Source organism: Pogona vitticeps, chromosome 6 (assembly GCF_051106095.1).
Source record: "Pogona vitticeps strain Pit_001003342236 chromosome 6, PviZW2.1, whole genome shotgun sequence".
Classification (NCBI taxonomy): Eukaryota; Metazoa; Chordata; class Lepidosauria; order Squamata; family Agamidae; genus Pogona; species Pogona vitticeps.
In genome coordinates this window covers 5,594,374-5,618,904 of record NC_135788.1, presented here as the reverse complement: position 1 = coordinate 5,618,904, position 24,531 = coordinate 5,594,374, and the positions used below count along the sequence as shown (strand labels likewise).

Sequence of the window (24,531 nt, the reverse complement as noted above, 5' to 3'; positions counted from 1 at the left end):
CCACTAATCCCTGTGTCTTCAACTCCATCAACCACAACCTGCTTTCATAAAGTCGTTTCAACAAAATTATGACACTCGAGGAGGTCAAAAGAGCCAACACGAGGAGAACCGTAATGTCTCAGTTATGGCCCTTTCCCTCTGGGACAAGCTTCCTACAGAGGTTGTATTTTAACTGCCCTCCAACTTTTGTGGCAATGTTCACATGATGAAGACTTTGGTTTAGAAACAAGAAAATTGATGCAAGTAGATTATGATAATTTTACCGCCAGCTTCTCTGATTGAACCCGATGAGAAATTGCTCTCGTTAAGGTTGACTATCTCATCAGTCAGCTGAAAGTTTATGCTATTGGTTTAGCTTCCTTAAGAATACTTGGATTATATTTTATTTGTGGAAATGCAGCCTCTAGAACAGTGGTCCTCAACCTTGGGCCTCCAGATGTGCGTGGACTTCAACTCCCAGAAATCCTGGCCAGCAGAGATGGTGGTGAAGGCTTCTGGGAGTTGTAGTCCAAGAACATCTGGAGGCCCAAGGTGGGGACCACTGCTCTAGAAGACCCCTCCCATTAAATATTATTAGTACCTGCACGTTAGGTCACAAGGTGTCTGGAGTTACTGCTACTAAGAGTAAATCTCTATCAACGTTCCTGTAATCTGGGAAGTTTATTAGGGCTAAAATGAATACTCCATGAGAGGCTCATTTGCATTGGTGACGATTCTTAGTGAAGAAAGATATTTAGAGGGGTAATTCTTGCAATAGGGGTTTTTGAATCAGAATGTTTATTTAAGAAATTTTCTGTGTTTCTTGAATTTTTGGAGAATATAGCAGCCCCAATAGGTTCTGCAGCTCAGATGACATTACAGGGTACTAAAGTTCAAGATGTAATTTTAGCTCAATCCTCATTTTACTTAATTTTAACTAATTCATCTTGTTGCCCATCTGTAAATGAATCTGGAAACGTTGCTACTGATGTCAGAATAACAGATCATGAACTCCAGCACTTAACACCATTTGGCAGAACCGCTGACTGAATTGATTTCTGGTTGTGGATGCTGGAGGTGAAAGGGTGATTGTAAGAAATTCTAATGCCTCTTTTGAAATACTTGTTATTGGATTAGTTCTTTTCATAATAGGCCATGCTGGTATTTCCTGTTCTTGTCAATGTGTATTGCATCGCACTTAACAAATAAATTCTTTCCTACACCTTTCCCAGAAAGAATAGGTCTGTGTAAGACTTTGTTAAAAGCTCCATTTATAGTGCTCGTATTAACCTTTTAAATCCTTGTCCTGAAGGGCCTCCCTAGATATGTCTCTAATTCTGGATCTAGAAGTTTGATTGCAAAGGGAACCCAGTTCGATTCTCCACTGGGCCTCCTTGGCAGGGGCTGGACCCAAAAATTCTTAGGGTCCCTTCCAGCTTTGCAGTTTTAAGATTATTATATTATAACATCCGGAGGGCCAAAGCTGGCCCCCTCGTCATCAACATCCCCAGCTCCCAGTAAAAACTTCTAGTGTTTTCTGTTTTATTCAGTGTTCTAATTTATTATAGACCTCTTTTTTTACCCTGAAATATACTCAATACAGTTTGCTGATTTTAAAAAACAACATCCAACAGCATCATTGTTAAACTATGGTGGATGTTAAATTAGGATTTTATTTCACTCACTGGAGTAAATTAATCTTCACAAAATAAACAAAGCAGGCAGTGAGGGAACCAAGCAGGGACCAATTTTTTTTCACCACCAAGATAACATGCTTTGAGCAAGGAATGGTGGAGAAAAATGTTCAGTTTGCATGGGAATGTGACGTTATCTTGCATGCCCAAACCTGTATGTGAGCCAGATGTCCTTTAAAATTTACGCATCTTTGAATTTTGCAGTAGTCTTCTTCCATTTTTCAAAAATGAGTAGAAAACAGCATATATCAATGAAAATGATATTTCAAAAATACATCCTCTTGGGCAAATCGCTTGCAGAAGAAGGTGGCGTATTAAGCAAAATTGCTGGCAAAAAATACATACAAATTTTCATTCAATGCTTTTTTTAAAAAAAAATTCTCAGACTGTATTAAGAGATATATTTGCCCATCCCTGGTTTACGCTTGTTCCCAGGTTTTAAACCATACCAGATGAAGATTCATGCAGTCTTCGGAAAGAAGATCTCACAGACAATGCAAGGCTGACCATTCGAAGCAAGCGAGATGTCTCCAGCATCAAAATTCATCCCTTTCGTTCCAACCACGCTGGAACAACTTTTTCCATAGAAGCTTCCCTTCCCTCTCCACTTACATCCCAGCAGGAAAGGAAAAGATGCCCCAGAACAAAAAGACTTGGGAGGTGGCCAAGAAGGCACATCCCAACCCAGCTACTTATGTCATTTACAGGAAGCAATAGAACCTGAGAATTTGGACCTGCCCATGACACATTAAGATCATCATTAGCTAATCAAAGCAATGCACTTCCTCGGTTAAGCAAGAAGCCACAGTGTTAATTACATGAGTGAAGCAGCCCTTTAAAGCAGTGGTCCCCAGCCCTGGGCCTCCAGCTGTTCTTGGATTTCAACTCCCAGAAACCCTGGCCAGCAGAGGTGGTGATGAAGGCTTCTGGGAGTTGTAGTCCAAGAACATCTGGAGGCCCAAGGTTGGGGACCACTGCTTTAGAGCACAGATGTGGGTTGGATTTTCAGTACCCTGATGGCAGACAAATCAAGCAAACCTATTGCTCCTGCTGTCATGTTTTACCCAACGTGGTTCCCTCTGGAATTCCTTTCTCCTAACAAAGAAATCTGCACAACAACGTTTCACAACTTCGTGTCCTCCAGAGATGATGGTATCCAATTCCCATCATCCTCCAGCCACGTTAGGGTTTGGGAATGTTTCTGTACAGGCATGATGTATGGATGAACATCAAACCCACTGAGATCTATAACAGCTCCATATTTGGAGGGTCCCCTCGGAGATTAGAGATGTTACCTTTCCTCCCCCACATCTCCTACCAGAATGGAGACTGAAGGTTTTTGGGAGTTGCCATCCAAAAAAGTTGTGTTTCCTACTGATACAAGATAGGAGGTATCATTGCTTTCTTATACCTATCTGATGAAGTACCACCTCCTTTTCCAACTTTTGGAGAACGATTTAGGCTGCATTAACAGAAGTATGGTCTCCAAATCCTGTGAGGGGCTCATTCCCTTCTATTTGGCACTGGTTCGGCCTCACCTTTGAGTACTGTACAGTTCTGGACACCACCCTTCAAGAAGGATGCTGACAAACAGGAACAAGTTCAGGGGAGAGTGACAAGGAGGATCAGGGGACTGGAAATCAAGCCCTAGGAGGAAAGACTGAAAGAACTAGGTATGTTTTGCTTTGAGAAAAGAAGATTGAGGGGAGAAGCTGCCATACAGAGGAAGGGCAGGATCTGTTTCCATCATTCCAGAGTGCAGGACACGTAACAAGGGGCTCAAGCGACAGGAAGCCAGGTTTAGACTGGATATCAGAAAAAAAATCTCTTATTGTTAAAGCGGTACAGCAATGGAACCAATTCAAGAGAAAACTGGACAGCCACCTATCAAATCGGCTTTGATTGGGATTCCTGCCTCGAGCAGGGGGTTGGACTCGATGGCCTTAGGGGCCATTTCCAAACCCATGATCCTATGATTCTAGGATTAGGGGGAGAGTGGTTGTTTTTATTTTTAACAACTCCATGGAGGTGCGCTTGTCTATAATAGATGTTCACTCGGTATTGATCCATCCCCAGAGCTTTGTGACAGTTTCTGTGCAAAAGGCAGGTGCCTCTTGATGCTAGCCTGCAGGTGTGTCATTGTGGGTGTCGTCGGGCCACAAACCACAATAAAGTGATTCCTTTTCCCCCACCACCTGGAAACACAGAGGACAGCCTTGGGCGCTTCCCAGGAAAAACGGAATCACGGGTATACTCCTAATACTTCTGTTCTCACATCAAGGAGAGTGTAGCTCCAACTGGCGGTTCTTGCTGCATGCAGTCAAGTTGCTTTCCAAGGATGGCAATCCTAATACTGTATAAGATTTTCGAGGTATGTGAGACGTTCGAAGAATGACTGAGCACTTACCTTTGTCTGGATCGGGATTGAAACTCAGATCTCCTGAGTCTTAGTAAGACACCACACTAGCTTTTCCAGCCCCGTGACATTTTTTATTTTATTTGTTTATTTATTAGACTTTCATCCCACCCTTCTAGATGATGTCTACTCATGATTACTTGTTTGCCATAGTAATTACTCCGCAAGAACGAGTCATAATTAGATGTTGCCCTTAACTATGGGGGTGGGGAAGTATTAAATACTGTTGTCGTCTAGTCGTTTAGTCGTGTCCGACTCTTCGTGACCCCATGGACCAGAGCACGCCAGGCCCTCCTGTCTTCCACTGCCTCCCGGAGTTTGGTCAAGGTCATGTTGGTTGCTTCGATGACCCTGTCCAGCCACCTCGTCCTCTGTCATCCCCTTCTCCTCTTGCCTTCACACATTCCCAACATCCGGGTCTTTTCCAGGGAGTCTTCTCTTCTCATGAGATGGCCAAAGTACTGGAGCCTCGGCTTCAGGATCTGTCCTTCCAGTGAGCACTCAGGGTTGATTTCCTTTAGAATTGATAAGTTTGTTCTCCTTGCAGTCCAGGCAACTCTCAAGAGCCTCCTTCAGCACCACAATTCAAAGGCATCAATTTATACTTTTCCGTGGGATTAGTATCCACTGATTCACTTATCCACGGCCTAAAATATTAGAAGTAAATTTTCTACTTTCTACTTTTGCCAGTGGTATAAAGGTAAGTTTCTGAAGTGGAGGCCCTCAGCACTGCCAGGAGAAGTCTTAAAATGCAGGTAGTTGCGTTATTCGCTATCTTCTGTCCACAGACTCAAGGCACAGCACAGACCAACAGCATAATGCCCTATTTATTAGGATCAGCTGACACAGGTTAGAAAGCTGCCGAAGGACAGTGTCATCATTAATATGTTGGACTTTGACCAGATCGGCTTGAGATTTCATGGCAAAGAGAAAGAGAGAGACACAACCAGCATTCCAGAGAGATTAAGATCACTCACTCAAGCTTTCCCAGATGCTTCTTGACTTAGCATCAGAAATATGACTTTATATCTGGCAAATAATTGTCACTGTTTCCATCTCTGTGAGGAGCAGGGTTTTCGGTAAACATGATTCTTAATTTGTCCATTCAATTCCACCTTGAAATATTTGCGGTTCAACAAAGACCTCTCGCAAATACATATTACTGTTGGGAGAAATTCCACTTCTTCAGTCCTCAAGCTAGATGACGCTTCCAGCTAAGGACAAAGGAACAAGGAAGGATGGGGTATGTGATGTCATTTGTGCAACGGATGATATCACCATCTTGGCTAATCAGTACTGGGCAGCTGTCTAACTAGGTTTAAGCAACCACCTTTCCTTGTTCCCAGACGTAAGCTCTTACTGTTTCGTTGGGACTTACTTGCAGAGATGTGGTCTGAATACATCAGCATTGCAGCTATGTATTCTGCAGTAAGCATAACCCAAATCCATTGTTTTAAACATGACAGTTGGCTTTAATGCATGTGTTCATAATGCATTCAGGTACTTTAAACCAAAATAAGGGACTGTGGGTAAAGTTGGTTTTCTTGAAAATGAGTAACTGGATTTTGTTTAAAAGCAGCTGAAGTACTTAATTCATTGTCTGTTTCAAATCCTGCTCACCGCGGAGGGGTAGACTCCACCAATTAATCTCTTGACTCTTTTTCATGGGGCATTTTTGTGATGCCAGCTTATAAATAAGTGGTCTTTGCCCGTTCGCTAAGATGATTGTCTTCCTTTTGGTTTAAGCATCCATTTTCCAAGTTCCTGCTGACTGTTTTCCTAGGCCCACTGGAAAGAAAGAAGGTTGAAATAACAGGCTCAAATGTCTATCCATATAGTGTTGTAATCAAATTAATTTTGCAAAAATCACCAAATCATAAAATTGTGTTGGCAGCTGTAATATGTATGTATATGTATTTGTATTAGTATGTTGGTTTGTATGGGAAGGACTAGAAAGCCTGATTCTGTGTAGCTCAGTGGTTTCAGTCGCTGGCTGGGAAGCCAGAGGTTGGGAGTTCGATTCTGCCTTGCGCCTTCTTGACAGCGGGCTGGACTGGATGATCTTAGGGGTCCCTTTCCAGCTCTGGAATTCCAAGAATGTCATATTTGCATAATGAAGCATTTTGACCAACCAGAATGTGTCTGGTATCAGCCAGACAGATATATAAAGCATGTGTCAGTTAGCAGTCCCCCAGATAAGAACAAAGACGTGATAGGGCTAAATATGTCAGATATGGATGATAGAATTCGTTAGGGCCAGACAGGGCTAAATGTGCAATAGAGTTAGGATGTGAGATTTGTAGTGGTTTATTAGAGAAACTGTGTCTGTCAAGTTTTAACAATGATATACTAATATAACTAAGTCATGTATAAGTACATATATAACAAGCACCAATATATCTAAGCACTATGAGTTTGTTTGTTTGTTTTATTTTATTTGTTTGACTTCTATACCACCCATCTGGTTGCTAGGGCCACTTTGGTTGGTTTACAACTAAAACAAAAGATAATAATAGAAGACAGTAAATACAGCAACCCTCAAAATCAAAACTAAACATCCACTAAAACATAAACGAACAATGTGAGTGAAAATGAAAATATAATTAGGATTGTCTACATAGGTTCTTAAACAGGAAACATTAGTTAATGTTTTAACAAAGACCGAGTGATTGTTTACTATCATCTGGTGGCACAAACACACAGAAGGGAGAATATCAATTTTTTTGCTCCCAGAGTGAGGCTTTTTAATAATACTGCTGTGCACAGGCTCTGATATTTACATTTTGTATATTATTTACTATAGCCCAGATCAACAAATGGGAGGTTTAAGGGATCAGTCTGGAGGTCATCCAGAGTCCAGACCACCCCAGTCAGTACAGAGGTTGGCAACTACAGAACCCATTACAGAGGGTCCACCAGCATCCGTTTCAATACCTCCAGCAAAGGGCAATGGAGCAATCGCTACACCAAAGTTTATTAGCTGTCAGACCCGTGACTGCTTATTCACCTTTGCCTTTGTTATCATCAGGCAACAGTCGCCGGATAAATAATAATCAAATAATCAGGTGATATATATATGGTGACAAACTCCCATCATTGCCAGCCAGCACAGGCCATACCGCTTGAGGACAATGGGAGCGGAAGTCTAACATACAGTGGTGCCTCGCTAGACAGTTACCCCACATGACAGTTTTTTCGCTAGACATTGGGTTTTTGAGATCGCTATAGCGATTCGCAAAACAGTGATTCCTATGGGGGAATTTCGCTGGACAATGTTTGGTCCCTGCTTCGCAAACCGATTTTCACTTGACGACGATTTTGACAGCTCCCTCCGCGCTCGCAAACAGGTGTTTTCAGGACCTAAGCTTCGCAAGACAGCGATTTAAACAGCTGATCGGTGGTTCACAAAGCGGCTTTCCTATGGCCGATCTTCACTAGACAACAACGATTCTTCCCCATTGGAATGTATTAAACAGGTTCCGATGCATTCCAATGGGGAAATGCTTTTCGCTAGACAACGATTTCGCTAAACAGTGATTTCAGTGGAATGGATTATCATCGTCTAGCAAGGCACCACTGGAGGGCACCATGCTTCATAAGCAGGCTTTGGGGGGGGGGAGAAAATATATAGCAAACATGGCAGAAAAATCAGTTTAAAGGCTGCAAAGCCAGAGTGTCAAGCAGAGCACTGAGAGGGGGGAATTTCTCAAAAAATACATAAGATAGTCCTTGGTATCCCTTCAACCTGGTTGATCTCAGAAGTGGTCCAAAGAATGGGGCCTTTGTGGACAAACTTAAGCTCACTTAGGCTCAGGTGCATCTTCAAACACGCTAAGGTCAGATCCTGCACTAAAGGCAATAGTGTTATCCCTCTAGATACGCAAATCTTTCAGGGCTGCACGCCTGACCCACCCGTCGTGTAAACCAAGTGTTCTGTCTCCCAGCTCCCAACAAAACAGAAGCAGGACAAACTTGCCAAAAGTTTGTGTCAGCCAGCTTTTTCCTCTCTGTCTTAGGCTGGAAGAGACGCTATGGGTCATTGGAGTCTTAGCCCCTGTTGAACTCCCAGCTAGTGAAACTGGTGGGGGAAACCATGGTGTGATAGGCTCAAACCACATGGCGACCATAAGGATTTTTGTGGCTGATCATTCCTGCAGCTGCTAAAGGTTCTAAGCCTCCTTCAAGGGCCGTCCTGTAGAGAGAGCACTGCAGCAGTTTCAGGCTGGCTATACGAAGCATTTATTTAAAACAAATAAATAATGTGTATATCAGGGGTTATGCTCCACTTTACATGAAACATTGAGAGAAGGGGATGCCAAGCTGTTTAGTAGAACCATCAGCAAAACTCACTTCGATTTGGCCACAACATCTTCAATGTGGTCGGGAAGCTCCAGGCCACGGGTCTCGGGCAGAAGGAAGGAAAGGGTCCCGCCAACTATGGCTGTGCTTGCAAACATCAAGATCGGGAAGCTGGCGTGGTGCTTCTCCAGGAGGTGAGCCAGTGGGGAGATGATGCCGCCCAATCTGGCTGCCATTTGACACAGGCCAATTCCAGTCTGCCTGAGAAGAAAGGAAAATACAGAGGCAGATGAAAAGGGGGCAGTAAAGAAACTCTGGATCTGGGCACCCAGAGGATGCCAGAAGCACGGGAATGATGCTTAACTATAGAGACGACGGAAGGCGAGAAAGAGGCAACGCCTGTGAGTTCTTTAATAATCCATGCATATCATTCAAACATTGAGACCAGACTTTATTGCTTATAATATTTAATGCAAATTTAAATTATTTGTGTACTGATGTCTCAGCGTCCTGCAATTATGCAGAATTGAAAGATATTGTACACACAGCTCTAAAGGCAAGGAAAAACTGCTGGGTAGCTCAGTGGTTTAGGTCTCTGGCTGTAGGTTGGGAGTTCGATTCCCCACCGGGCCATCTTGACAGGAGATGGATTTGATGATCCACAGGGTCCCTTTTAGCTCTGTAGTTCTGAGATGATGAGGATGATGATGATGAGGAGGAGGAGGAGGAGGAGGATCATCATCATCATCATCATCATCATCATCATCATCATCATCATCATCATCATCATCATTATTATTATTATTATTATTATTATTATTATTATTATTATTATTATTATTATTATTATTATTATTATTATTATTATTCAGTGACCACAACAGACAGCCACCGCGGCGTCTAGGTTAGGGTTCTGGACTAGATCCAAGTTCCCATGGAGCCTTGAAACAGAGTAAGTAGCCATGGGCCAGTCCACCTCTCTCAGCCTGACCTACCTCACAAGGCAGTTGTGAAGATAAAGTCAAGAGAGTGCAAGGCACACACACACACAGTCTTGAAGCCATTAGAGGAGAAGGAGGTGTACGAAGGTAACTTATATAAAAAGAGAGAGGTTACTTACCTGTAACCAGGGTTCTTCGAATGGTCCTCTGTGAATCCACATGAATGGGTTAAACTGCGCCAGCGCAGGGCTCTTCGGAATATTCTAGAGCAGGCTTGTCCAACCTCCGGCCCGAGGGCCACATGCAGCCCAGGTCAGCTCGTAATGCAGCCCAGTGCAATTTTTTATTTTTAAAGAAATTCCAAAGTTTCAAGTTACACTGCTAGCACTTGCGGCCAGAATGTGGCTGGGGCATGTCGCAACGGTAGGGGGGGAGAGAGGGAAGGAAGGAAGGAAGGAGTGGGAGGCGAGGGGAGAAGGGGGTTGCGTGACAGCATTGTGCCATCCCCATCAATAGGTGGACCCCCTCCTGGACCCATAAAGCCACCAGAGTCGAAGCTGGCAGCCTCTGCTGTCTGAGATCGCAACTGCCGGTAAGCACGCTTGGAGCAGGGCTGCAGAGGATGGCTAGGGCTGCCCCCCCCATGCGGCCCAAACCAAATGTATGTGCAGCCCAAACCAAATTTTCATCTTCTAATGTGGCCCAGGGAAGGTGAAAGGTTGGACACCCCTGTTCTAGAGCTAAAATAACTGACCAATAGAATGTGTCCCCGTGTTGCACATGACTTATTAATTACAAATTCATCTGAAAATTACAAAGCTCTAGACAACCCATGACGGACAGTGGGGAGGGTTGGTGCGGGACTTTGAGTGGATTCACAGAGGTCCACTCGAAGAACCAGGGTTACGGGTAATTAACCTCCCTTTCTTCTTCGTGGCCTCCATGAATGCACACAAATGGGTGACTAGCAAGCTCCGCGCTAGTCACCCAAGCATTCGTGTGCATTCACGGAGATCACGAAGAAGAACTGAATAACTGGAACAGCACGAGAGAGTAGCAACTTTTCAGGTTTCTCTTTTTGTTTGCTGGCTCCTCGATCCTTTTTTTTTCCCAAATGATATCATCTCACCGAACAACTGTAGGGAATAACTCTGCAGAATACACAAAGGACACCGTGAAGGAACTCGAAATGGTGAACTTCCCAATGATGGCCAACACGGTTGTTATCACAGGCAAGTCTGGGAAGAAAAGCAGATCCTGTTTGTTTTTTTAAAAAAGCATCCGCGCAAATACAGACATCCAAACACAAATAAATGAGAGACCGGTGGCAGGTGTTCACAAAATGGCGGCCAAATCTCATCAAGGCATCAAGCACTTCTAAGCAGCGTGATGGGTGAGCCAGGGCTCACTGAGTTGAAGCAGTGGAACCAAGATGATCCTATGGTTGGGTAGATGATGCACCCATGCCCCAAACCACTGATGTTCCTTTGGGTCATCATCAGCATGATATCGAACAGAGGTGTAAAACCCAATTTCTTCTTGGGCTGCATCGGCATTATGGTTACCCTCAAAGGGCCAGTTGTATCTGTAAGACTATATAAATGTATCTACTCTTTATCATATTAAATATAATCCTCCTCATTCAATTATTACTTTCTGACTCTTCGCTGCTTAGAACGCTGGGCAGATTCCTAGCATCCTTGTAAGCACTATGAGTGACCAAGTCAATGCCTGCGTATTGTATACCACACAGTAGCAGGCAACACTGCGAGGGCCACATGAAATGGCCCGGTGGGCCAGATTCGGCCAGCGGGCCTTGAGTTTGACTCATGTGGTATAGAGAGTTCTTTGACCATGTCAAAAAGGAGGTTGAGCAGCCATCTCAACAGGTTGGCTGTCACAGTATTAACCAACACTGGCTAGGACCTTTCAATTACAGTGGTGCCTCGTTTGACGACGTTAATTCGTTCCAGCGAAATCGCTGTAGAGCGAAAACGTCATAAAGCGAAATAAAAAAGCCCATTGAAATGCATTGAAAACCGTTCAATGCGTTCCAGTGGGCTGAATACCTCAGCGTCCAGCGAAGATCCTCCATAGGGCGGCCATTTTCAGGTGCCTGTCTTGCAAAAAATGCCTCCTAAAAACAGCGGGGAGCCATTTTGAGCAGCCGATGGACATTTTGAAAACCTGACGATTAGCTGTTTTGATCGTCGTAATACAAAGAATCAGTTGTGAAGCAGATTCATCGTTATATGGGGTAATCGTTAAGCGGGGCACGACTGTACTTGAACAACTGTTTAGCCTCCCTTCAGGCTTCTTTATTCTCTCTGAGCTTCAGTACAATTTTCAGAACAGCTGAGAAGGAAACATATTGCCAGCAACACTATTCAGAATGGGACATGTTACTTTTTAAAGTCATTCTCTCCTGTTTCTTGCTGCACTGTCCAAAAAAGTAATCAACTGTTGTTGGTCTGGACCAGGAAAGTAATGCACTGTGTGGAGATAAATCCAGTCAAGATCTGTGTCACTGGGATTATACCATAGCAGAAATCCTGTTTGCATGACTATGGCTGTGGAAGGCTGATTATGTCATCACCGGGAGGCAGTTTTCGAAAATTAAAATATATTTCTTTTTGAGGCAGTGATTTCCAATAATTAAAGATTTCCTCTCATGTCCCACAGCTCCCACACAATAGCTGGGAGAACGGAAGGACAGGAAACAGGAAGCATTTAATTTCTGCACATCACCCCCTGCTGATGACCTCAATAGCTTTCCACTGATGCCATGTGAGCAGGATTTCAGTTTATACACCACAAATTAGGCATCGCTTGAAATCCTGCCAGTGTTGTTGAGTTGCAATTCCAGAATATGTTTAGGACTGAGCAACCATGCTTGCTAAAATGCCCGTGTTTACCTCCTGATGACCAATCACAAAACAAAATAAGCTAATTTGCAAGCTGTGGGAGATACGAAAAGCTCCTGCTGCAATAGTCAGATGTTCTCAGCACTTAAGAAATTCTTTCTTCTAATGATCTGTTATCTGCAATGTATCCTCTGCCCGCATGTTCCCATTTGTGCCAAGAATATACCTGATGGTGCGTACCACCAGCAACACAAAGATCCGCAGCTTAGCACAAAAACTGCATGCTCAAGAGAGAAAGCCCGAGTCTTGCTGGATCGCTCCATGCAAGTTACCGACTGATTCGTACCTTTCGGAATGACAGTGATAAGAAGGCAAGCCACTCCGCCCAGGAGCAAGCAGAAAGCCTGACACTTCCTTCTCCCCAGCCACTGAACCAGGAGGAGAGTGGCGATACGACCTGGTAGTTCAGCAGCTCCAAAGACAAACTGTGCCAGATAGATATCTAAGCCAAAACTACCCACGTTCAGGCTTAATCCGTAGTAAGCCAAACTGTTTGCAAACCTAGAAGGGGGGGGAAAAAGACAGATCATCTTTACAAATGCAGTTAGAGTGAACAATATGGGCTATAAACCTATTGCTAGTCACAACCAGAGTGGACCCATTTACTGGAATGGGTCATTGATTCAGACACCACAATCCTGTTGCTTAACATAGTACAGTAGGACCTCAATGCTGAAAAACACAGCTTATAGAGAACACTGTTTTAATAGCAAAAGGCATACATAGCATGATCTCTGGAAACTTCACCTTTAGAAATACCTATTTCAAGGATTTTTCTTTTAATAGGTTTAGTATTTTCAGACTGCAGATAGGTGAATCAGCGGATACTAAGCCCATGGATACGTGGGTCCTCCTCTAAATCCCACTAAAGTAGGCCAACTGAAACAATGGGGATTTAATAAGTCAACTTCTCCGTACATTTGATAGATTCAAATGGACTTAGTCTAACGGTGCTTTGCTACGCTGAAGTCAACAGCTGATAAAGGAAGCCCATTTGAATCCATGTAACTTACCTAGAAGTTGTCTCACCACATACCCATTGTTTCAATCGGCCTACTCTACTGGAATTTACAACACTAAGCAACAGGATTTTAGCCAACAAATATTGAACCGTTGGCTTCCCACTCCCCAAGACAACACCTGGGCAACTCTGAAGTGACTATTTGGACAAAGAAAGATTCTAGTCCTCAAAAGAACTGAATAAAAATTTTCAAGTGTGACTTTAAAATATGAGATATTGTTCATGAAGACAAAGCGAGGGGAAGGGGCAATGATCCATTAGCTGATAGAAGGATACATCAATGAAATCAAGCCACTGACTTGTCTACTACAGTGGTGCCTCGCTAGACAGTTACCCTGCATGACAGTTTTTTCGCTAGACATTGGCTTTTTGCAATCGCTATAGCGATTCGCAAAACAGTGATTCCTATGGGGGAATTTCACTGGACAATGTTTGGTTCCTGCTACACAAACCGATTTTCGCTGGACGACGATTTTGACAGCCCCCTCCGTGCTCGCAAACAAGTGTTTTCGGGACCTAAGCTTTGCAAGACAGTGATTTAAACAGCTGTTTGACGATTCGCAAAGCGGCTTTCCTATGGCTGATCTTTGCTAGACAATGACGATTCTTCCCCATTGGAATGCATTAAACAGGTTTCAATGTATTCCAATCGGGAAATGCTTTTTGCTAGACAATTTCGCTAAACAGCGATTTCAGTGGAACAAATTATCATTGTCTAGCGAGGCACCACTGTAGTTCGTTAATGGTTACTCTGAGTCGGCTGGAGCCCTGACTCCTCCTTACAGCTGCTACCAGAGATTATAGAAAACTGACTCATATCAGGGGAGATAATTGATGCTCTGACCTAACGGGGCCTAAATAGATCAGCAAGAATGACGATTGCAGGAGAAGTGGTGTCTCCTAAGCCATATTTAGATATATGAGGTCTTGGGTCTGGAATTTCTGGTATTCAATCGAGGTCTTCTAGGACAGCAGTCAGAGTAAAGGCGTAGGAGCAACTAACCAGATGGAAGACATAACAAGGACCCGCTTCCGAAGGTGGGGATTTCCGAAAAGTTCCAGAATACTTTCAGATTCGTTCTTCTTTTCAGGCTTCAGCTTTTACACCCGAGGGAAGCAAGAGAAAATACATAGAGGAACACAAAAGTGGGTGGGTGGGGGAATAATGGAGTATCAGCTGCAGTTTCTCATTGTATTCATCAGCTTCAGCCTAATTGTACATGTCTGCTAAAAACACTCCAGAGGGCTACACAGATCTACACCAAATTTATACACTCTTCAATCACCTCCATCTCTAAGTAGAGCAGCTTTGAACATTTATTCATTTATTATTTAGATAAAAGATTTTACCCCCTGAAAAAAAGATAGAAGGAAGCTTCCATTTTCTTTCTTTTTTTTTAATTAAAAGCTAATATCTGTATCTGCCACCCTCTCAGGGTAAGAAAGACTTAAGGAAACAAATCTTCTCTTGCCTCATTCACACACATTCCACATTTGTCTGACCCTCATTCATTCTCCTCCAGACTCTCCCACGTGTAAGAATGAGAAATTGCGAAAAATGTGGTTCCTCAGCAGCGAAAGGTCAAATCGTTTTATCTCAGTCACAAGCAGAGTCCTCACCTTTGCTTTTACAATTTTTTGTTCAAAAAATACAAATTACTCAGAAGGACTCTACCCGGTGACGTCTAGCATGGATTTTTAAAAATAAGAAGCACTGAATGGTTTGTTTGTATCTTTTTGATCAATCCCGGACTCTCTTACCTGATCTAGCAATTCTGGCGAGATGGTTTGTTTATTCACGGCAGCTGCCTTTCGAAGGAGGTTTTTAGCTTCTTCTACTTTCCCTTTCGTAACAAGCCACCGTGCAGATTCAGGAAGAGTCCTTTAAAAAAAAAAAGAATGTGCAAGCAAACAACTTCAGTAATGCATGGATTATATACTTCCTTTTTAAAAATTCAAAATGTTGCATTCTAAAAGGAACTTATTGCTTTACTCTTTACTTCTGAACAGGCAGATTGCTGTAATTATCAATGTTCCGATGACCCAACTAATCTGCAGCATTGGGAATGTGTTACCTACAAGCCAGAAAAAAATTGCAAGGAAATAACTGCTAGTTCCCCCTAGTGGCTAATTCTAATATTAGGCTTTGAAATATTTATTCAAATACAAGACACAAAACTGCACAATAACTCCTTCTTACTTAGGATGGTGAGTGATAGAAGGAGGATTATGGGGGTCAGAGTCCAACCATGTACCGTCTCACGCTCTGGAGATGGGTGGCTTCCAAAACAAATTGAGGTAATTGTTCCACCAAACCATTAGTAGAGGAATCAGTCCTGATGTAGAATCCAGGTTAAACACCAAAGTACTGAAGTTTGCAAGGGTGCCAACAGTATTTAAAAGGAGAGAGGGTAAGGAGGTGGAAAGTGTGATGAATCTCTGAACGTCTGGACAATAAACGATCTATGACCATTAGCTGCAGAAGATGTCTGATTCTGAGGGGAGGGACAGATGCAGGAGATTGAGCAGAACAGAGTCCGTTGAAAGACTGCTTGGTTGTCACACTGTACATGCACTCCATTCCTGTACAGCTGTCACGCTGTACACCAATGCTACGCATTACAACATTTTATTACTGGTCATATATTCTTATCTATTACTCACCACAGGAAAAAACACAGAGTGAAGATTGGGGTGGAAATGGAAACCTGCAGAAACTTCCAGTCCCGAACGGCATAAGCCAGGCCCGCCAGAATCATCTGTCCGACAGAAAAGGCCGCATGGTTGATGATTACCATGAATGGACGATGCGAAATCCCAACCCATTCGGCCCCTGTGAGGTATTAGAAACAAGTGATGTAGCATACTATCCTACCACTTTTCCATTGCTCACATGTAACTCTGGCCACTGCCAGCATAAAAAACCTTCCTTTTTGAACAAAATCAAATAGATGCACAAGGATCGATTTTTACTGTTGTTATTACTACCGAGTATGTATTTCAAAACTATTGTTATTACCTTGCCTTTCCCCCCTTAAAAGAAGGCATCATACAGGTAAAATTGAATGATTTAGGAACAATACAAGCCACCTACAAGATAAAACAATAACCGCTTCCTGAGAACAATTGTTATATATTGAAATGTGCAGGTTTTTATTTAAAATTGCCTATCCACTTCCTATTAAATATGGGGAGTAGGGAAATGATTTAGCGTGGATTTGCATGTACACGTATCCAACCCAGAATTGATGGCACCGAGGGCGTTAAAAAGATGCTCATCCTATATTATAGATAAGATGCAGGTAGGAAGAAACAGGAGCCTACGTACAGGAAACGTATTCATGCTCTGGATTTTCTGCATCGAACAGCAAGTGGCCTCCAAAGCTTCTTCCAACTCTACAATTCTGTGGCAAGTGAGCTCCCCACACTGACTCAGAGAAGAGACTCGGGCTTCCCAATACAGGGCATCCTTTGCAGAACGAAAACCAGAGATTCGCCCTTTGCAATCTTCAACCTAAAGGGTTAAGTGAGAGATGGGAACATAGGGACGTGTGGGAAGGGACCCAGAAGGCCTGTTAGCCATCAGAAAAGACCACTCTGGGCTAAATGGACAGATCTGACTGGAGGCAGCTTCTTAAGAGCTAAACCCAACAGTGAACTCAACATAACATACTGGTAAGCCAATATACCTGTTGACTTATGAAATTTAATTCATCGGAGGAGCCTACACTAATTGGGGCAACAGTGAGGGTTATCCCTGTGTTATTTCAGGGAATATACCGCCCAACATGGCCATACGTGCTCATATGTAACCTTTTCAGATTCTGGCCTATGTCATTCTTAGTCAGGTCCTACATACTAGCCTTGGATGACACCAAAACTGAAACAACAGCTTTTCCTTTTATCCTTTACACAGCCCTTTGTGGTTCAAATGCTTCCCCCAGAAGATTGGTTAGAGCTCTGTGTAAGGGCATGCAAGCGTGCGTGCAAGCATGTTTGTGACTTACCCAAAGCTAGAAGGCTGATGCCGATCCCTGAAATCGCACCGCCCACTAGAAAGCGAAATGCGCTGTAGAGGTAGATGTTCGGAACAAAAGCCGTCGCGACCCCAGATGTACCTTCAAGGAGCATGCACAGCAAAATAATCGGTCGCCGTCCAAACCTGGAGGAAAGACACATTTTGCCATAGCGCCGGTTACTCTGAACTTCTTTATCCAAGACTTCAATGCAGGAATGAATGCAAGCATCGCTAGCTGTACAAACTCCCAAAGTTTGAGTCAATGCCATCTCCAATTAGGTTCATTATAAAATTAATACAATAGGACCCCGTTATCTGCGGGAGATTGGTTCCAAGCCTCCCCCCCCTCCCCCGCTGATGCTGATGAACACAGATCATAGCAAACAGTATGATAGGAGTTCCAGATCTGGCTACAGTGACACATGCCTTAGTTATATCCCATTTGGGTTACTCTAACGCGCTCTACGTGGAGCTGCCTTTGAAGAAACTTCAGCTGGTGCAAAACTCTGCAGCCAGACGGCTGACTGGGGCCAGCTACAGGGAATCTATAACGCACCGGTTACAAGAATTGCACTGTCTACTAGTCCATTTCTGGGCCCAATTCAAAGTGCTGGTCATTATTTATAAAGCCCTCTACAGCTTGTGTCCAGGCTACCTGAAGGACCGTATCTCCCTATAGGCGCCTTCTCGGTGATTAAGATTTAATAATAATAATAAAATCAGCAGAGGAGGCCCTCCTCTCAGTCCCATTGCCAGCACAAGCACAGCTGATGGGGACACACAGGAGAGGGCCTTCTTGGTGGCAGCTCCCAGGCTATGGAATGCTCTCCCTCGAGAGATCAGGAGGGCCCCTTCCCTGTTATCCTTCCGGGGGAAAAAAAGCTAAAGACCCATCTCTTCAGGCAGGCTTTTAACAATCACAAATGAATCCCTGAACCCCATTTTAGTAGGTAAAATGATTCCTGTTGATGAACCTCACAGCATCAGGTGAAAAAATTCCCAGTCGCCCGTACTTCTAACTAACCTAGCAGCCATATAGCCTTATCTTTGAAAGAGTTTTGGAGTCATTTTCCTTTTTTAAAAAATGTGGTTTTTTTTTTCACCCCTCAGCCTCAGTGCCTTCCCACCAACCAAGGTCTCATCATGCCTGTCATCCCCCCCCCCAAAAAAAACCTTCCTCTCTTACCGGTCACTTAAAGGGCCAAACACCATTGATCCCACAAGGAGTCCAAGCATGTAAATGGATTGTGAGATATTCTTCAAATCCTTCCTGTCGCATACCAAGTCAAACTTAAGGAAAGAGGGGGAGAAAAGACACTTTATTTAGAGGGGGTGGAAGAGAGCCATTAAATAACTAGGGACAAGCCCTAGTAGAAATGCAGTCCAGCTTCCACACGAAACTAACTACGCACACAAACCTGGAGCAAGTCCTTTGGCTTTCCACTTAGGCAGGGCTCAGCAGAACTCAACCTCAGAATCCCAGGGCTATAGAAATAGGAGGCACCCCAGAAGCCATCTAGTCAATCCCCACCAATTCAGGAATCCACAATGTAAGCCATTGCTGAAACATTCAAGATATAGTCGTGCCCGCTTAACGACTACCCCGTATAATGACGAATCCGCTTCACGACGGTGTTTTTGCGATTGCAATTGCGATCGCAAAATGTTGTTTTGATTGAGTTTTTTTTTTTGCTTTGCGATGATCGTTTCCCTGCTTCAGGAACAGATTCTTCGCATTACAACGATCAAAACAGCTGATCATTGGGTTTTCAAAATGGCCGCCGGCCCCCGCTGTTTTTAGGAGCCATTTTTCGCTTAACAGGCACCCAAAAATGGCCGCTGTATGGAGGATCTTCGCTGAACGATTAGGTATTTCGCCCATTGGAATGCATTAACCAGTTTTTAACGTGTTTCAATGGGTTTGTTAAATTTCATTTGACAACATTTTCGCTCTACAGTGATTTCACTGGAACGAATTAACGTCGTCAAGCGAGGCACCACTGTAGGTGGCTATCCAACTGCAACCATCTTTTGAGACAGTTATAGAAACATAGAATCACTGTATTGTACACACGGTAACTGTAACAATAACTGCAAAGTTACAGTTACACCTGATATAACTTATGTACACACTGTAACCATAAAAACCACAGTCCACAATGTAAGCCCAAAGGAATTAATAACAAGTGACTCATTATTTGTAACTAGTTCCTTCCAAAATTTCATCCTTGGTCATTTATGATTTTTGGCTCCTTTTTAAGGAAGTTCAAATGCAAGAACAGGTGAGACCTTTATAGGACACTAATAAAAAACAAAACAAAAAAAATCATGTGCCGTGTGAGCTTTCGTGGGTAAATCCCACATCTTCAAAGCAAGCACCAGAAGTCCAAATATTGGTGGCACGAGGGGTTTTCCCTGGAGGTCACTCTTAGACGTAAAGTTCTTGAAAAGCTATCCTGTCTCAGTCGTTTCAAATAGAGGACAGCTATTTTGGTCAGTTGAAACCACTTAAATGTTAACATTATTAACTGGCAGGCTTCCAGTTTTCCTTTTCGAGTCTCAGCTTTGCTGTTTCAATTATTGCTGATGTGTAGGAGAACCTGGCACTTTGCAGGCCTCTGCTCTGCTTAGCCACATGGAACAGATTAACCTTGGTTGACATCTTGACACGCTCAGTGTCCCTGCACAGAGGCTCTTAATTAATATGGAAAAGTCAGCAGTTTTCGCAAAGCAATCCAGTCCTGGAAAGATGAGAGCTTGCAAAAGCTACTTTTGCCACCCTGGGTCTTCCCGTGCTTGCTGGGAGATGATGGGGGTGGTCCTGTGGAACTCCTTGCCACAAGAGGTGGTGATGGCATCTGGCCTAGAGGCGTTTCGAAGGGGATGGGAAAGATTCCTGGAGGAAAAAGTCCATCGCAGGTGACATGCCGTGATGGGGATGTACAGTATAATCTCCAGGCATAGAAGGAAGGCACCTCCAAATGCCAGATGCAGAGTACTTGGTTTTCCATGTTGATCTTATTGATATTACTCTCAGGATTTGAGACTTTTATCTTCTTGTTCCACTTAGTAAAGGGGCATTTTCAATGACTTTCGGAGCTTTTCTTGACCCTCCTATTTAATTTTAGTATTGGTTTGTTTCCCGGTGTATATGCATGTGTTAAATCTGTTGCTCTTCCCATTTGAAAATGATCTCCAGGGACAGTGTTCCCATGAGTACTCTTAAATTTATGTTTTCAATATTGTCTTGAAAAAATCCCCCAAAGAGAAATAACTTTTTAAAAGGACGTTAGAGTGAAAACCCTGATCAGCAACGCCTGTTCATGAAAAAGTGGCCATTCACATTGTAACAGTAGGACTGGGATTGAAGAAGAGGTTTTAAAAAATGCAGGGGCTGTATCACAGAGACGATGTATCACTGTCTACATGACTGCCAGCTTCAGTCTGGGTGTAATAAGACTGAGATATGTTCTTTGCAAAGCTAATGTAAACACTGCTAAGGCCAACTGTATGAACTGAACATGTTGGAAGCATCCAAACTGCTTAAAAATACGATATACAGTGGTGCCTCCCTTAATGATTGCCCCGGATTATGATGAATCCACTTTACGATGATCTTTTTGCGATTGCAATTGCAATCGCAAAATGATGGTCTAAATGGGGGAATTTCGCTTTGCGATAATTGGTTCCCTGCTTTGGGAACCGATTCTTTGCAAAATAATGTTTTTTTAACAGCTGATCAGCGGCATCAAAATGGCCCCCCACTGTTTTCTAGGGACGGATTCCTCGCTATACAGGCAGCGAAAATGGCCGCCGTATGGAGGCTCTTCACTGGACGGTGAGTTTTTACCCCATTGGAACACATTGAACGGATTTCAGTGTGTTTCAATGGAGTTTTTAATTTCGCTTTACGATGTTTTCGCTTAACAGAGATTTTCCTGGAACGGATTATTGTCGTTAAGCGAGGCACCAATGTACTGCATATTGACACCAGTGATGGCACTCGGGTGAAAGGAGCTATGCTTCCCGCCCATCATAATGTATTCGCAAGGGGCCGGCCCTACCATTAGGCAGAGAGAAGCTAGAGACTGGTGATTAGTACTAGCAGCCATTCTTCCCGTGTCTACCCTCTTTCTGTTGGAGGAAAGAACCGTATAGGTATGGGACCTCCTCCATAACCCCTAAACCAATCTGGATAGTTCAGTGGCGTACGTTGGGTGTTCGATTCCCCCACGGTGCCTCCTTGAAAGGGTCTGGACTCAGTGATCCAGAGGGTCCCTTCCAGCAGTTCAAAGGTTCAAAGGTTTCATATTTTGACATTGACTCCCAGAAATGTGTTATCACCCATTTTTGGACTCTTGGTCTACCATTTTTCTTCACAATCCATTTTTCTGCACAATCCATGAAGGGGTTGTGCTGGGCCTGAAGAAACGGAATTTTCTCCACAAAATCTTCCAATTTGTTTGAGTCTTTGGTGGTCCCATGCAAGGTATCCCCCGCTCTTACGTCCGTGTAAACGACCACAGGGCCTTCTCCTTCTACTTTCAAGTACTTCAAAGAAACAAGAGGACTGGGAAGACACAACAGCTTTGCATTTCACCAGATTCGGATTGTTTAAACCTCAAGATCTTTCCATCTCAAACACAGTACGACGAAAACCTGCAAATTTCAGGAAATTCTTCAAAAAGGACGATTTGCTTTCTTTATGTACTGTACTTTTTAAAAAAAAGCCTTGCTCCCTCTAGTGGTCATTCTTTAAAATAAAATAAAAATCTGCTTCCAGAGCATTGCCATGTCGAAAGATGCCGGACTTAGACAACTCAATGTCGCTTTTAGAGCATTTTCAAGTTTTAAGGGTGCAGAAGGCATTAGGGATGGGGACCCATTTTCGCTAACAGGGGGACTTCCCTGTTTTGACAGGAAAATCCCCAAGTCAGAGACGTTTGCCTAGGTTCAATAATCAGCCAGTTATACAAAAGCTAGGGAAGCATTTCGGCAAAGCGGCATTCAAAACGGGCTCACCAGACCTGGAGAAACAGCAACAGTGCCAGAGTCAGGGAACTTCCACTGAGGGACATCTGTGTCCACAAGTGTCAGGTCGTCAAGAATACTTCTTGTAATATTATTTTGTCACTTGTGAATACTTTTATGCTTATAATTGATAAACCCCTCTTCTTCATGCTCATCATACAGAGTTGTATATTTAAGATAATCAAGATGATTATGGAGCTGGCTGGATAGGTGGGTGATTTAGATCTCTGGCTGGAGAGTCAGAGGTTGGGAGTTTGATTCCCCGACAGTGCATCTTCAGAGAGAAAAAGCCAGCCTGGGGAGCCTTGGGCCAGCTGCACAGTCCCAGGGCAACCCCCAGAAGAAAAGGTAAAGGTAATGGTTCCCCTTGACAATTTTTGTCCAGTCGTGTTCGACTCTAGGCGGCGGTGCTCATCCCTGTTTCCAAGCCATAGAGCCAGCGTTTGTCCGAAGACAATCTTCCGTGGTCGCATGGCCAGTGCGACTTAGACACGGAACGCTGCTACCTTTCCACCGAGGTGGTCCCTATTAATCTACTCGCATTTGCATGCTTTCGAATCGCTAGGTTGGCAGGAGCTGGGACAAGTGATGGGCGCTCACTCCATCGCATGGATTCGATCTTACGACTGCTGGTCTTCTGACCCTGCAGCACAGGCTTCTGTGGTTTAGCCCGCAGCGCCGCCACGTCTCCTCACCCCCAGAAGAAAGGAATGGAAAAGTTTTTTAATGTATTTCCTATCTCAAAAACCCTACAAACAGTCGTCACAAGTCAGAACCAACTTGATGGCACAATGATACCTCCATACACATTTTCTTTTATTCCTATTTGGTAGAGACCTTCAATTTCATCACCTTCAACCAGCATGTAGAAGCCAAGATAGATTTGGGAGGAAGGCCATACCTGTGTGAGCAACGATGGATCCTTTTTAGCAGGATACACCCACCCGTTCCGGCACTTCTCAGTAACGTTAAGCCCGTGTCGTACGATGGTGTCGAGATCCCATTCCACTGGAGCGTACATGAAACATTCCTCAAAGGTCCCATCCACCTTTGTGGGGAGGGTGAGGTTCAGCCGTTCTTCTTCTGTCAGATTCAAGCCGAGGCTGATGAACCAATCAGTATTGCAATAGTGGAGTTCCTGAGCCACCATGAACAACTGGCCGAACATATGAAAAGCAATGCTAACCGAGCTCAGGGTGACCCACACCAGCAACCAGTACTGGAAGCGGCCAAATTCTCCGAGGGCTTTGATGATTTCACTGACGTCTGCCATTGTTGGTTTCTTTTCCCCCTTCCCTCTGTCTTTTCAATTTATCCCAACTGCCTTCATGCAATTAGCCCCTGTGATTAATGTTTACACTTACAATGAACTTTAACATGGTGCGAAGCAGTAAGAGACAAACATTCGCCCAGATTTTTGTAAACCCAGTCCGAACGTGACATTACACAGGTTTGCACCTAGACTGTATAACCAACCCATTATTTTCCAGTCCTGGGTCCTGCATGGATAATTCCTCTTGTGCTCCAAGAGAGGAATTAAGCACATACACAGAGGACAAAATACAGTGAACACAGGATGGCCTCAAGATGATTTTCATTCCATCCAGTAACCTCTCCCTCTGCTTCCACTTAAAAGGAATGGCTACTGTCTGGTCATAGTTGAAGGAAGCCCAATATTGCTACTTGACTGTATGCAAAGGGACACGATCTGTTCTTGATGATCTCAAAGTGCAGGACATGTAATTAATGGGCTCAAGCGACAGGAAGCCAGATTTAGGTTGAAGGAAAAACTTGTTAACTGTTAGAGCAGTACAAAAACGGGACCAATGACCTCAAGGGGAGGTGGTGATTGCTTCAGTGCTGGAGGCCCTCAAGAGAAAATTGGACAAACCATCTATCAGATCTGCTTTGATTTCGATTCCTGCATTGAGCAGGGGGTTGGACTTGATCGCCTTAAGAGGTCCCTTCCAAATCAATTATTCTATGATTAGAATAACCAATGGAATAGCATTGACTGCCACTTCTCTCTCCCTGCTGCAGCTTGTGCTAATGTATGGATCTAAATCTCTCTTAATAAATAATTTCTTGCAAGGAGCATGGTATTGCACACACCCCAACTTGGAGTTAGAAAACAAATCATCAGAAGCAATGCAGTTCATTGTAGTTCATTACTTTGGGTATTGAAAGTATAGCTAAAATACATTTCAA

At 43.6% G+C, this 24,531-nt stretch overlaps 1 protein-coding gene across 2 annotated transcripts; it reads right to left on the bottom strand.

The window, feature by feature from the left end:
* Nucleotides 1–3,786: 3,786 nt before the first annotated feature.
* Nucleotides 3,787–24,028, bottom strand: LOC110085839 (solute carrier family 22 member 13). Of its 2 annotated transcripts, none has more exons than XR_012088179.2 (10): nucleotides 23,225–24,028; nucleotides 18,479–18,582; nucleotides 17,282–17,436; nucleotides 15,939–16,107; nucleotides 15,036–15,156; nucleotides 14,278–14,372; nucleotides 12,540–12,754; nucleotides 10,459–10,567; nucleotides 8,440–8,645; nucleotides 3,787–5,877 (listed from the first exon to the last, which is right to left on the bottom strand). XR_012088179.2 is itself a non-coding variant. In XM_020806343.3 (10 exons), the coding sequence occupies exons 1-10, from the start codon at nucleotides 23,594–23,596 to the stop codon at nucleotides 5,778–5,780; spliced, it is 1,650 nt and encodes a 549-aa protein (XP_020662002.3). In that variant the 5' UTR covers nucleotides 23,597–24,028; the 3' UTR covers nucleotides 3,787–5,777. The 2 variants fall into 2 exon arrangements, 1 of the variants encoding a protein (XP_020662002.3); XM_020806343.3 differs by having other exon boundaries at nucleotides 8,440–8,649.
* Between the last annotated feature and the right edge of the window lie 503 nt (nucleotides 24,029–24,531).

What these genes read in the sequence shown, in the direction of transcription:
- LOC110085839 (XM_020806343.3), bottom strand. Translation starts at nt 23,596, where the DNA reads ATGGCAGACGTCAGTGAAATCATCAAAGCCCTCGGAGAATTTGGCCGC. An exon ending in TATCACTGTCATTCCGAAAG is followed by an intron (nt 10,568 to 12,539) that starts GTACGAATCAGT and finishes TTTTCTTCCCAG; the next exon opens with ACTTGCCTGTGATAACAACC. An exon ending in GATGTTGTGGCCAAATCGAA is followed by an intron (nt 5,878 to 8,439) that starts GTGAGTTTTGCT and finishes CTTTCTTTCCAG; the next exon opens with TGGGCCTAGGAAAACAGTCA.